At 39.3% G+C, this 14,132-nt stretch overlaps 1 protein-coding gene across 5 annotated transcripts in view; it reads right to left on the bottom strand.

Annotated features, from left to right (window-relative positions):
• The window catches only part of adamts3 (ADAM metallopeptidase with thrombospondin type 1 motif, 3), a 230,382-nt gene that overhangs the window by 56,001 nt on the left and 160,249 nt on the right, over nucleotides 1-14,132 (bottom strand). For all 5 annotated transcript variants that reach the window (XR_007040605.1, XM_047381322.1, XM_047381318.1 and 2 more), the window contains 3 exons: nucleotides 9,980-10,093; nucleotides 9,152-9,297; nucleotides 7,082-7,257 (listed from right to left, as the gene is read on the bottom strand). Coding sequence is in view for 4 of the 5 variants with exons in the window: in XM_047381322.1 (XP_047237278.1) it covers nucleotides 7,082-7,257; nucleotides 9,152-9,297; nucleotides 9,980-10,093 (436 nt within the window). In the remaining variant the exon portion in view is untranslated. The remainder of the gene's footprint in view (nucleotides 1-7,081; nucleotides 7,258-9,151; nucleotides 9,298-9,979; nucleotides 10,094-14,132) is intronic.

Below are 14,132 nucleotides of genomic sequence, written 5' to 3'. Positions count from 1 at the left end.
CTGGCCAATAAAAATTTCACACTTCAGGTTCAGTCTTTAATCTCTGACCTGTCAAGCAGAAAAAAGACAAACATTGAGCTACAAATTCTTAGAATACAACAGAAAATGTAGTAGCAGTAGATTTATTTTATGTCAAATGTGCTGGAAATCTGCTGAAAAGTCCCTAAACTCTCCTTCTTCCTAATGTATTATGAACTACAGGGGTTGGACAATGAAACTGAAACACCTGTCATTTTAGTGTGGGAGGTTTCATGGCTAAAGTGGACCAGCCTGGTAGCCTGTCTTCATTGATTGCACATTGCACCAGTAAGAGCAGAGTGTGAAGGTTCAATTAGCAGGGTAAGAGCACAGTTTTGCTCAAAATATTGAAATGCACACAACATTATGGGTGACATACCAGAGTTCAAAAGAGGACAAATTGTTGGTGCAGGTCTTGCTGGCGCATCTGTGACCAAGACAGCAAGTCTTTGTGATGTATCAAGAGCCACGGTATCCAGGGTAAAGTCAGCATACCACCAAGAAGGACCAACCACATCCAACAGGATTAACTGTGGACGCAAGAGGAAGCTGTCTGAATGGGATGTTCGGGTGCTAACCCGGATTGTATCCAAAAAACATAAAACCACGGCTGCCCAAATCACGGCAGAATTAAATGTGCACCTCAACTCTCCTGTTTCCACCAGAACTATCCGTCGGGAGCTCCACAGGGTCAATATACATGGCCGGGCTGCTATAGCCAAACCTTTGGTCACTCATGCCAATGCCAAACGTTGGTTTCAATGGTGCAAGGAGCGCAAATCTTGGGCTGTGGTCAATGTGAAACATGTATTGTTCTCTGATGAGTCCACCTTTACTGTTTTCCCCACATCGGGAGAGTTACGGTGTGGAGAAGCCCCAAAGAAGCGTACCACCCAGACTGTTGCATGCCCAGAGTGAAGCATGGGGGTGGATCAGTGATGGTTTGGGCTGCCATATCATGGCATTCCCTTGGCCCAATACTTGTGCTAGATGGGCGCGTCACTGCCAAGGACTACCGAACCATTCTTGAGGACCATGTGCATCCAATGGTTCAAACAGTGTATCCTAAAGGCGGTGCCGTGTATCAGGATGACAATGCACCAATACACACAGCAAGACTGGTGAAAGATTGGTTTGATGAACATGAAAGTGAAGTTGAACATCTCCCATGGCCTGCACAGTCACCAGATCTAAATGTTATTGAGCCACTTTGGGGTGTTTTGGAGGAGCGAGTCAGGAAACGTTTTCCTCCACCAGTATCATGTAGTGACCTGGCCACTATCCTGCCAGAAGAATGGCTTAAAATCCCTCTGACCACTGTGCAGGACTTGTATATGTCATTCCCAAGACGAATTGATGCTGCATTGGCCGCAAAAGGAGGTCCTACACCATACTAATAAATTATTGTGGTCTAAAACCAGGTGTTTCAGTTTCATTGTCCAACCTCTGTATATTTGTCTATCAGCTGCTCATTAATTCTCCTCCTCCTTTTATTTGACTGTATGACAGATGCACACTTTGATAAAACTAGGTTGAAAAGAAAACAGTCTCCCAGCAACCAGCAGAGCCACACAGCAAGCAGTCCTTTCTGAAAGCCCGGGGCAATGAAACTTGCAGATGACGTGCATGAGACTTTATAAACTACATGTCACGATCCTTAGGTATTTGTGTTTTTTGTTCTCTATAGTATTTTCGTTTTGATCCCTTGTTGTTTTCCCTGCGCTCTTTATTGTTAGGTGTATTCCTTTAGTTTATTTGTTTGTGTTTTACTTGTGATCCTTTTGCTTCTTGGTTGTTTCCCTGTGAGATCTCTGTTTGACAGTTTACCTAGGGGTTCTTGTTCAGCTCTGTTCCTGTTTATCTGTCTTCCTCCCTCAACCAGAGCCACTAGGTAATTAAGTAAATCCTGCTCACCTTCACCTCCTCATTTAGCCCAGAGCCTGCACCTGTTTCATCTGCTATCTAAACCCTTTGTTTGTCATTGGTTTCTATTGTTGGCTTACCTGTCTGGTTTCCTCGCCCCTGCTCTGTAAGTTGACTGTTTATATTGTTAAAACCTCCAAGTTTATCACATCTGGATGTTGGTCCTAAACCACAAATTCTGACATTATATTGCTAAAAGCATTAGATCAGACCACCAAATCAATTAATTTCGGTGTTCTAATCATTTCCATGGCTGCAGGTGTATAAAGTCTGGTGTGGAGAAACTTGACTGGCCTGTACAAGTCCTGACCTCAACCTTCTTTAACACCTTTAGGATGAATTAGATTGGAGGCTGCAATTCTGCAATTCTCATCTAACTATGAACACACTCCTAATCCTTGTGGAAAATATTTAAACAATAGTTAGAGTTTCTACTGCTGGCATCAACAAATTGGACCTTATAGATTAAGACTAGGATGTCATCGAAGTTCATGTACATGCAAAAGTAGAGAGGTTTTATATTTGGATGCGTACAACTTAAAGTAATGCCTAATTGTGATAAGAAAATGATACATGGTTTAGAAAATGTTTTTACAAACAAAAATCCAAAAAGTGTGACCTGCATATGTATCTAGCCATTTTAACTCTGATAGCTCTAAACAGAATACAGTGCAGCCAAGAAGCCACCTACTTAGTAAATAGAGCAACCCTCAGTGTAAACCCAGCAGTTCTGTGAAGCCTTCGGAGGTTTGTTTGTGAACATTAGTGAAAAACCAGACAGGTCAGAGAGAGACTAGTGGAGAAGGGTTAGACATAACTACAAACCTTCCAAGACATGGAAGACACCTAAACTGACAAGCAGAAGAGCATTAACCAGAAAAGCTTCTAAGAGGCTCATGGATAACTTTGGAGGAGCTGCAGCGATACAGACCTCAGATGGGAAAATCTGTTGATAGGAGAGCTATTAATCCAAAAATGTATGGAAGAGTGGTACAGTTGTAAAAAAAAGCCATAAAAAGGCCCATTTTGCAATGTACCACAAGCCATGTAGGGGACCCGGCAAAAATGTAGAAAGATATACTCTAGCAGATGAAACCGACTTTTCAATCTCCATGCAAAACTGTATGTGTGTCAGTAAACTCACCCTAAACACACAATCCCATGGTAAAACAAGGTGGCAGAATTAACCACTGGCTCTGCTTTGCTACACTAGGGACATGGATGCAGGTCAGATCTGATGAGATGTGAATTTAGGTTAATTCAGCAAAGCGCTACAAGAAAACCTGTTAGAGGGTGCAAAAAATTCAAGACTGGGGTTTACCTTTCAGCAGGACAACTCTACACATACAAGCAGACAGGATGGTGGTTTATAGCCACCGTCCTGTGAGATGTGGATGGGATGGTGGACTGGACTCTTCAACCTCAACGCTGGGGGACATGATATTGTGATTGTGTTTATTTTACTTTGCACAGCCCATATACAGGTCCTTCTCAAAAAATTAGCATATTGTGATAAAGTTCATTATTTTCCATAATGTCATGATGAAAATTTAACATTCATATATTTTAGATTCATTGCACACTAACTGAAATATTTCAGGTATTTTATTGTCTTAATACGGATTATTTTGGCATACAGCTCATGAAAACCCAAAATTCCTATCTCACAAAACTAGCATATCATTAAAAGGGTCTCTAAACGAGCTATGAACCTAATCATCTGAATCAACGAGTTAACTGACTGAGTCTGGAGTAGAAACATCCAGAACCACCGTGCACAGGCGTGTGCAGGAAATGGGCTACAGGTGCCGCATTCCCCAGTCCTGGGCTACAGAGAAGCAGCACTGGACTGTTGCTCAGTGGTCCAAAGTACTTTTTTCGGATGAAAGCAAATTCTGCATGTCATTCAGAAATCAAGGTGCCAGAGTCTGGAGGAAGACTGGGGAGAAGGAAATGCCAAAAAGCCAGAAGTCCAGTGTCAAGTACCCACAGTCAGTGATGGTCTGGGGTGCCGTGTCAGCTGCTGGTGTTGGTCCACTGTGTTTTATCAAGGGCAGGGTCAATGCAGCTAGCTATCAGGAGATTTTGGAGCACTTCATGCTTCCATCTGCTGAAAAGCTTTATGGAGATGAAGATTTCATTTTTCAGCACGACCTGGCACCTGCTCACAGTGCCAAAACCACTGGTAAATGGTTTACTGACCATGGTATCACTGTGCTCAATTGGCCTGCCAACTCTCCTGACCTGAACCTCATAGAGAATCTGTGGGATATTGTGAAGAGAACGTTGAGACACTCAAGACCCAACACTCTGGATGAGCTAAAGGCCGCTATCGAAGCATCCTGGGCCTCCATAAGACCTCAGCAGTGCCACAGGCTGATTGCCTCCATGCCACGCCGCATTGAAGCAGTCATTTCTGCAAAAGGATTCCCGACCAAGTATTGAGTGCATAACTGTACATGAATATTTGAAGGTTGACGTTTTCTGTATTAAAAACACTTTTCTTTTATTGGTCGGATGAAATATGCTAATTTAGTGAGATAGGAATTTTGGGTTTTCATGAGCTGTATGCCAAAATCATCCGTATTAAGACAATAAAAGACCTGAAATATTTCAGTTAGTGTGCAATGAATCTAAAATATATTAATATTAAATTTTCATCATTACATTATAGAAAATAATGAACTTTATCACAATATGCTAATATTTTGAGAAGGACCTGTAACTATTTAACCCTAGCAACTCCCTGAAATATTGTGTCAACATATCTGTTAGAGACTCTGAAAATACAATCCCAAACACATTTTCTCTTTCATAGTTTTTGATCTATGACAGATAATTTACAGTCATCAACATTTCCAGTGATTTGATTCAGTATCCTCATCCAAATAGACCTGCAGCTCACTTCCTGAGAACGTTTTTCTTTTTCTTTCATGCCCTGCAAACTGCAGCCTGATGTAAAAAACTGCAACATGCCCACACCTGCTAGATGTATTTGCATCATATCATTTAATGTTTTTTGCTCTATCTTTTCAACTGCTGAGATGGAGAAGATATTGTTGGCACATAACACATATCTGAGCTAAAGTGGCTAAATAGTGAACATATCAACTTTATAAATAAATAAATTCTGTTAAAAAACTGTTGACGTGTGTAAATCAAAACGTGAATGATTATATCGGTTTGTACCAGTACTGTGACAGAAATCCAAACTGTGAAACCCTGAATGTCACTCAGATGGTTGTAGCTACAGATAAAGGTTGCCATGGCAGCTTCAGTAAGTTTTTTCTGACTCAGAGAAAACTTTGTACCACTTATCAGACATCAGAGATTAACTTAAAATCTTTCTCTCCTTTTTATACAATTTCAGCACTGTTAAATCTCCAGGGCTTTGATTAGCAAATGGATGCTTCTGTTTTGTTCAATGTGTCAAAAATGTGTGAATTTGAAAGAGGTTGGCAGCACGCTAGACCCTTTCGGTGTGGAGTTTGTGTGTTCTCCATTAACATCCTGTCCAGTTTTCCCCACACATCATATAAATGTTAGGTAATTGGATAGTGTCCCCTAATTGGATGTGTGTGCATGGTTCTTTGGCCAATGAACGTCTTCTGGATGTACCCCATCTCACTATGAACAGGATAAGGTTGATACAGAAAATGGACAGATGGATTAAAAGAGGTTTTCTATTAACATTTTTCTTGATGCTAATCTGCTGTCACTCTATTTCTTGTATTGCCGTGAACCAGAAGTAGGGTTAAAAAAAAAGTATTTTATGTGGATCGAAACGTCATAAAATGAAGTGCATGTTGGGTAAAAAGACTTTAATAATAATTCAGCCCAGCATTATGTTCTCCAAGCTTTGGATTTACTGACAAAGCTGGGTCAATCTTAACCAATCTAATGTCCAAACCCGCTGGACTCTTTTTTTGCCTTGTGCACAGACTTTATAAAAGCTCCCAGCTCTCAGCAGAACAATGGCCTTCCACTTTTCCATCTACTGTCCTATCACTGCCAGAGTAAATTAAATGGTGTGGGTTTTTTAAAAGAAACTTTGCTTTCAAACTCCAGATCATTTCAGGTGTAATAAGTTGCCAAGAGCTTTATAAAGTGAAGTCTGATAAAAGCAATTTCTGCCATGAAACAGACAATTATATATGATATGGTTCTTTGCACCAGCAAAATAGTGATCCATCATCTTGAAGCAAAGGGCAAATTTTGAAGCTGGCTTTAAATTCTTCAAAGAAGCTCAAGCATTGAAAACATATAAACCTAAAATGTGGAAAATAAAAACATCAAAAAAAGCATGTAAGTCTCTTTGAAGAATACCCATTTTGTCATGTTTCAACTACATACCTTATTAATAAATGTATTTTATTGGGATTTTATGTGTCAGACCAACACTGGTTGTACATAATTGTAAACTGGAAGAAAGTCATTTTCTAAATATTTTACAAATAATCTAAAAAGCATAGTATATGTGTATGCAGCCCCTTTTATACTGGTCCCCCTAAATAAATTCCAGTGCCTCTGATCACATTCAGAAGTCATCTAATTGGTAAAGAGTCAATTTTAACTCAATATAAATGCTATGAGTGGTGCAAACTAACACAGCATGTCATCTTGCACACTCCATCAACACGATGGTGGCAGCATCTGACCCTGGGGATACTTTTCTTTCCCAGACCTAAATCCAACTGGAAATCTGTGGCAACATTTAAAAGCTGATGTTAGTAGATGCTCAAAGTCCGATTTGACTGAGACTGGGCCATTTTCAAAAAAAACTTTAGTCTCTAGATGTGTGAAGCAGGTAGAGGCATAGACTTTGTAACTGTAATTCCAACAAAAGGTGCTTTTACAAAGCATTGATTCAGTGGAATGGAGTAAAAATGCAAACAACACCAAATTGTAAACCACCCTTTCCTTCCACTTCTCATTCATACACGACTTTATGTTCTCTCACATAAAATCTTAGTAAAATACATTGAAGTTGATGGTTGTAATGTTTGAGTTATGACACTTTTTGCAAGGCACTGTATAATTTCCTAGTTCAGACTGGAGCTATATCACCAAACCCAAAGATTTTTGCTGTTCTGAGAATCACATTGAAGCAACACAATCTGCTAACATTTCCCTGTCTTACCGTCAGCATGCTCATAAGGTAGCCAGTGGTGTTTGGCATTTTGGAATTCAAAGTTGGAGTTGCGAAGCTGGCACTGTTGAGCTCGGAAATCTTCAAAGTGCTTCGGGCACTCGTTTGTGTTGCACAGCTGGTACTCATAGTTGACTCCAGGACAGTCCTGGCCGCCGTTTGAGGGTCTGTGGGAAGGAGATGGACCAACATCAGAGGGCTCAGAGGGAACACAAATTGTTATTTCAAACCAAAAGAGTGAAAAATGCTGCCTCTGATGTGCTGGACCACTTTGGTGTTCATGCTGTGTGTCTATGATCAAATTGGACAGAGATGACCACAACCAGCGAACAGTCATGCTGAAAAAGAAAAGTCACCATCTTTTATTTCTAAAATTCAAACCATCAAAAAAAATATGTGCAGATGATCAAATGCATTATTGAGCCGATGTTGAGCAGCATGACCACCTCCATGAAAACATCTTTCTGGCAGCTGACTGCTAAAAACACAATGCCAAGACGGAGAGGCATCAGCAACGACCTTAGGGAGGTCCTTGTGGCTGTCCATCAATCTGAGAAGGCTAACAAAGCCATTTCAAAACTATTGGAAATCATTTTACAGTGAAAGACATTATTCCCGAGACATTCAAGACAGCTGCCAAGCTTCTGAAAAGTGGACATCTTGACAAGTTCATCCAAATGGACAGTGAAATGGCTAAAGAAGACAAAAAACAAATAGCACCCTCTCATAATCAGCAGATCAACATGTAGAAATATTTGGCAGAAAATCCTTAGAGAGAAAAGTCTCTTCTCTTTAAAACACATGGCAGCATGACTCAGGTTTGCAATGCTGCAACTCAATGAACTACAAGACTTCAGAACAAGAGAGGCCAACTCCAATTCACAAGAGATGGTATCTTACAGGCTTTACATATCCACCTGGTTCAACAGCCCTGAATCAAAAGCATGGTTCATTCCCAGGCCTTGATGACATACTTAATAGGTAATTTAGCCATCCATTCAAATTTGTTAGAGCAGAGACACATTTAAATTGTGCACCAGCTCTTGATGACTGGAGTTGGACACCCCTGTTCTAGAAAAAAAAATGTATTTTGGACAGATCAAAGAGAGCAAAGAGGACAAGTTTGGTCATAATGCACAGCAACATGTTTGGAGAAAACCAAACAAAACTTCAGCATCAACACCTCAAACCAACTCTCAAGTATGGTCGTGGAGCGATGATGGAGGACAATTCTTCCACAGCTACATGAGAGACAGATATTACACAAAATATCTTTTGACAACAGTTTCTCTTGTAATTATTTTGTAAAAGATTAGTTTAAAAGCAAAAAAGTCCATCATCATAGCTGAAAATGTTTTGCCTTTGAGGGTTAAATTGCAGAAATGGAACATTTGTGATTCTTTAATACCGAAATGCCTACATTAGTGACACAGGAATTAATCTTCACTGAAAGCATTATGTAAATTGATGCATAAAGACCCAATTTACCACGATTGTCTTATTGGCATTGGTTTCATTGCAGAGATAGAATGAGTCCATAAGGAATACAGCTTTAATTAAGAAGTCTGCTGCTTGTATAAAGTTGTTTATTTCTGTTTCATGGTGTTCAGTTCTTGTGTTGCTCACTTTAGCTTCAGCTTTATTTATTTCATTATCTAATCAACACTGATTAGTTGTAAAAGCCAAACATACGGGTAAGGAGCTCAAGTGTACTGAAGCATCGGAGTAAAAATCACCTAACAAACCTAATTCTAATATATTTGTTACAGAAGCACATTTCTAATTAAGCCAGTTAAAAGTTATTTGTTTGTGTTTCCATTTAAACCACCTAAAGCTGAAGATCCAGATTTTTACAACTACACCAATTAAAAATAGTCACACAACACTGAAGAGCAGAATTCCTTTAAAGGATGAAGAAATATGCAAATGCATAAAATTAGCTTGAGTTTTTCAGTCCACCAGCAGGATCTATTAGTAATCATCTTACCATTGTTTCTACTTCTAGCATTCCTGAGGTCTAAAACTGCATCTATTCCTGCCATTTTTGCTTTTGCCACTTACGCAGGGTTGTTACATTGCCGCGTCCGGAAGCGAACTCCAGTACCACAGGATCTTGAGCAGGAACCATATTTACTCCAGGAACCCCAGGCACCGTCCTGCTTCAGCTGATTTGGGTTTTTCCACATGCAGTGACCTTTGTAGCACCACTAAACATGGTGACCGAGAGGAGAGAGAAAATGTAGGGCAAACTAAAATAAGAATGCATGTTTATGTCCTCAGGATGAATTCAACAAAACACTGCTCAACATCTTCGTATTTCAAAGCTAAAGAGCCTAAAACTCTTGAAAATATGAAACATAAATACATCAAAAATGGCCTTTCATTGGATCCTTAGAGCAGCTGAGTAATTTCAAACCATAACTTTCTTCTGCCTTGACTACTACCTTTGTTCTAATTCATTTCTACATTTAAATTACATGGACTACTCAAACATTATAAAAACTTTGAACAAGTCTCAGTACAAGGGAGACCCATTTCCACAAACCTGACACATATATAGAATAAATTGTTTTCCAGCTTGTTCTGGAAGCTCAGCTGGTCTACACAGATCACTGCCCATCACAAACCCAGACTCATGAAGCACTTACTCCCAGATCAGTTGGACTCTTGTGGCTAAGAGGTAAAAAAATCTGCAAGCTGAATTCAAAATATTTTGCAGAACCTTCCAGTAGGAATGCTGGCTGTTAATGACAAATGCCAATATTGTTAATACTAAATGTTTCAAGTAGTCTTTAAACAGACTGTTAAATATTTCTGTTATTAATATTATGTAGATGAAATTCTGATGTGAACCCTGAAACCTGACTCAGTGGATTAAAGCAATCTTACTTTTCCTGGAGCGCACTCGGTCCCGTCGAGAGGTGGCCCCTTTTTAGTTTTGCAGAAGTAAGGGTTGTCTGGGTGACTGCACCAAAGCTGTTTACAAGGGTCAAACGTCCGAAACTGAAACAGAGAATAAAAATGTCATGTCATAACGTTTAATGGGAGGTGCTTGAATTTACAGGAATTCTCTTGTGTCGGATTTAAGTCGTTCACATTTTTTTTTATCAAGAAATAAAAAACAAACACATTTTAACCAGAAAGTTGTAAAAAAAAAAAAAACAGAGTGCTGTATCAAGGCACCTCAGTGGGAAGTCTGTGGGAAGGAAAAAGTGTGGCAGAAAACGCTGCACAACGAGAAGAGGTGACCGGACCCTGAGGAAGATTGTGGAGAAGGGCCGATTCCAGACCTTGGGGGACCTGCGGAAGCAGTGGACTGAGTCTGGAGTAGAAACATCCAGAGCCACCGTGCACAGGCGTGTACAGGAAGTGGGCTACAGGTGCCGCATTCCCCAGACCCGGGCTACAGAGAAGCAGCACTGGACTGTTGCTCAGTGGTCCAAAGTACTTTTTTTGGATGAAAGCAAATTCTGCATGTCATTCGGAAATCAAGGTGCCAGAGTCTGGAGGAAGACTGGGGAGAAGGAAATGCCAAAATGCCAGAAGTCCAGTGTCAAGTACCCACAGTCAGTGATGGTCTGGGGTGCCGTGTCAGCTGCTGGTGTTGGTCCACTGTGTTTTATCAAGGGCAGGGTCAATGCAGCTAGCTAACAGGAGATTTTGGAGCACTTCATGCTTCCATCTGCTGAAAAGCTTTATGGAGATGAAGATTTCATTTTTCAGCACGACCTGGCACCTGCTCACAGTGCCAAAACCACTGGTAAATGGTTTACTGACCATGGTATCACTGTGCTCAATTGGCCTGCCAACTCTCCTGACCTGAACCCCATAGAGAATCTGTGGGATATTGTGAAGAGAACGTTGAGAGACTCAAGACCCAACACTCTGGATGAGCTAAAGGCCGCTATCGAAGCATCCTGGGCCTCCATAAGACCTCAGCAGTGCCACAGGCTGATTGCCTCCATGCCACGCCGCATTGAAGCAGTCATTTCTGCAAAAGGATTCCCGACCAAGTATTGAGTGCATAACTGTACATGATTATTTGAAGGTTGACGTTTTTTGTATTAAAAACTATTTTCTTTTATTGGTCGGATGAAATATGCTAATTTTGTGAGATAGGAATTTTGGGTTTTCATGAGCTGTATGCCACAATCATCCGTATTAAGACAATAAAAGACCTGAAATATATCAGTTAGTGTGCAATGAATCTAAAATATATGAATATTAAATTTTCATCATTACATTTATGGAAAATAATTAACTTTATCACAATATGCTAATATTTTGAGAAGGACCTGTATATGAATATGTGAGCTTTTTGTCTGTACCTGCTAGTTAGTCTGTACCAGGACCACTGACACATCTTAGTGACTGGTGTGTGTTTCTATGGAAAGCCATTCTGAGAATCATCCCTTCTTACTTTTAACAAGTAAACATGGTAGTTAAAATCTACGATCCATGAAAACTGTAATTTAAAAGCCCAAATACAAGAACTCATCTGAGAAAGAGAGCTTTCAAGTTTTTCGGGAATGCAGGGAATAAATTACAAATTTAACTTTTATTTGCTCTTGTTGCTTTAAATGGGTTCAAAGTAAAAAAAAGCCTACCCCATCTGTTAATTTAAAGAAGTATTAATTTGTTTTTTTTTTGTTGCTAATTGTTTCTTTCATATTTATGTTGCTGACCTCTTACCCAGATTTGTATGTAAAAATATCTATGACCTCATTTGGACAAACCTGGTTAATCAAAGGTTATAAAATAGATAAAATGAATTCTAAAATGAATAGAGATCTTCTGTAAAGAAACAGACAGGTGAGATCTTGCATGTCTGTCAGCAGTCAAGATGCAACGAGCTGCAGATGAGAAAGCTGAAATTGGCTTAATATAAAATACAGTCTGTGCAGTAGTCCAGAATAGATGAAATGAATGCATGCATCAATTTTTGTCAATTACTTGACCTTTATGTGGCCAGATTCTTTAGTATAAAATCCTGGTGTAGGAGCAGGTGATGAAACTGTTTGGATATTTGGTCACATGGTTAATCAGCGGTCTATAAGGGCAGAACCTTTCTTTGTGAGGCAGGTGTTACAAACCGGAAGGGGAGAAACAGTTTTTGACCGCTGAAGTGAGATGCTGTCAACAGGTGTAAGCGCGTGGAAATATGTTTGCCTTCAAGTGGAAACGAATGAGATGTAAATAACATAAATAGAGCAGTGTTAACTTGAACTTTAATTCATCCGACAAGACAACAAGCATCGCGTCAACACTACCCCGGTGTATCACTTCAGTGGCTTAAAGCATTGGCTTGGCCTCTACACCAGGCTTTGAAAAACATTTCACATTATCTTTTTTTTTCTTTCAAACGTTACTTTGAAAGTGCCCAAAGGTTCAAAATCATTAAATAAAAAAGTGGTTAGTTATTGCATATTTTATTTTTCACTATGAAATCATCTATAATCCAGGTTTCTTCAATTGCAACAAATAACACAAAAATCTTCAATTTAAAAAGTAGGGGGAAGAGGCTGGAATCAAACCCACAACCTTCTTATTGCCAAACTACTCCTCCCATGAAGCCACAGTCACCCTGAATACCATTAAAACCAGCTAAAAAGGACGATGTGTATAGTTTTTTTTCATCACAAACTATGAATAACAGCAATCAGCACTCTAATATAACACTAATTTAATTATCATCTAAAGGGCACCAGTGCAACAATAATGGTGGATGAGGAGGTTTTCTCTGCTAGGATCTTAATCTTAAGATTTTCTCCAGATATGGCTGCAATCTCCTCTTTTAGGGATCAGAGCAGATTATCAGACTAATTAAAGGATTGAAAAACTGCTCTTTAGGGGACAGTGAGCAACCCTTTGGTAAGGGACTATATGAACAAAACCCGAGCTCTGTTTGTAGTTGGGAGTGAACTCTTCCTCAGACGTTCCTAAGCTATTGGCTGAGACCACACAGTCGGTTGCGAAACATCTTTAATCTCTTATGATCTGAAATAATCTGAATAAATATAAATATACTTGCTCAATGTCTGTTCATATTATATCTTTCATAAATTAATAAAAACAGCACATAAGGCAGCTTGTGTTGTCATTGTACTTTTTTAAATTTTTCTTATTATCAATACTTTATTGCGATATACAATAATCTGCCTCTCTTATTCTTCAGATCAGGAGCTTGGTAAAGTCAACCTTTAGGAACCTTTGCTCTTATTGATCAAACCAATACATTGTGAAAAAAACTATTTTACTTCCCACACTTAAAGTTTGGTGTTTTTTATCCATTAGATATACTGTGTATCTGGTGTACTTCACACAAAAAAAAAAAAACATGAGCTGAACTTTGTTTTCATTTACACTATGATATTTCACTTGTTCCCCCACTCCAGCAAAAATGTAAACATTATAAAGAGGAAGGATAGTGTTGTTTATGTCCACTCTTCTTTAATTCTTAGATTTAAGGACAATCCAAGTCTGCTTCAGTCCAGGCCTCACTCTGACTAGCCCTTAGCTTCAGCCAGCAGCAAAAACTAATCTGTGTTTATGAAAAATAAGGTTGTTCAAAGAGTTCTCTGCTGCTGGTGATAAGATATTAGCTGCTTATTACAACTCTACTGAATCACACACACAAAAACACAAGAACCTTTCATTTTAATCTACTTCTACTGATCCTTGGCAATGAAGGTTTTACAGATGCTGCTTAGTTAATTACAATATCAGTCAGTCATTTTCTACCGCTTACAGCTTATGAAATCCCAAAGGTTTATATCTCAAAAAATACAACTTCTACATAAGAACAAAAGGAAAAAAAATGTTTAATACAGCCACGTTATGGCCAACAAAATCGAGGGGAAGATTGATGACTTTAGAGTTGTCCAGGAGACAGTCCCTGACTCTCTCTATAAATAGATGATCCACAAAGATCATGGCTAAGAGGCTGGCTTTCCACAGAGTACTGTACTCAAGCATAGTAATAGAAGGTTAAGTGGAAGAAAAAAATTCTGCTGAAAAAGGTGTGCAGACAACAAAAATAACT

Source organism: Girardinichthys multiradiatus, chromosome 12, assembly GCF_021462225.1.
Source record: "Girardinichthys multiradiatus isolate DD_20200921_A chromosome 12, DD_fGirMul_XY1, whole genome shotgun sequence".
NCBI lineage: Eukaryota > Metazoa > Chordata > Actinopteri > Cyprinodontiformes > Goodeidae > Girardinichthys > Girardinichthys multiradiatus.
Note: the sequence above shows the minus strand (reverse complement) of the source record. Positions and strands in the feature narration are given on the sequence as shown.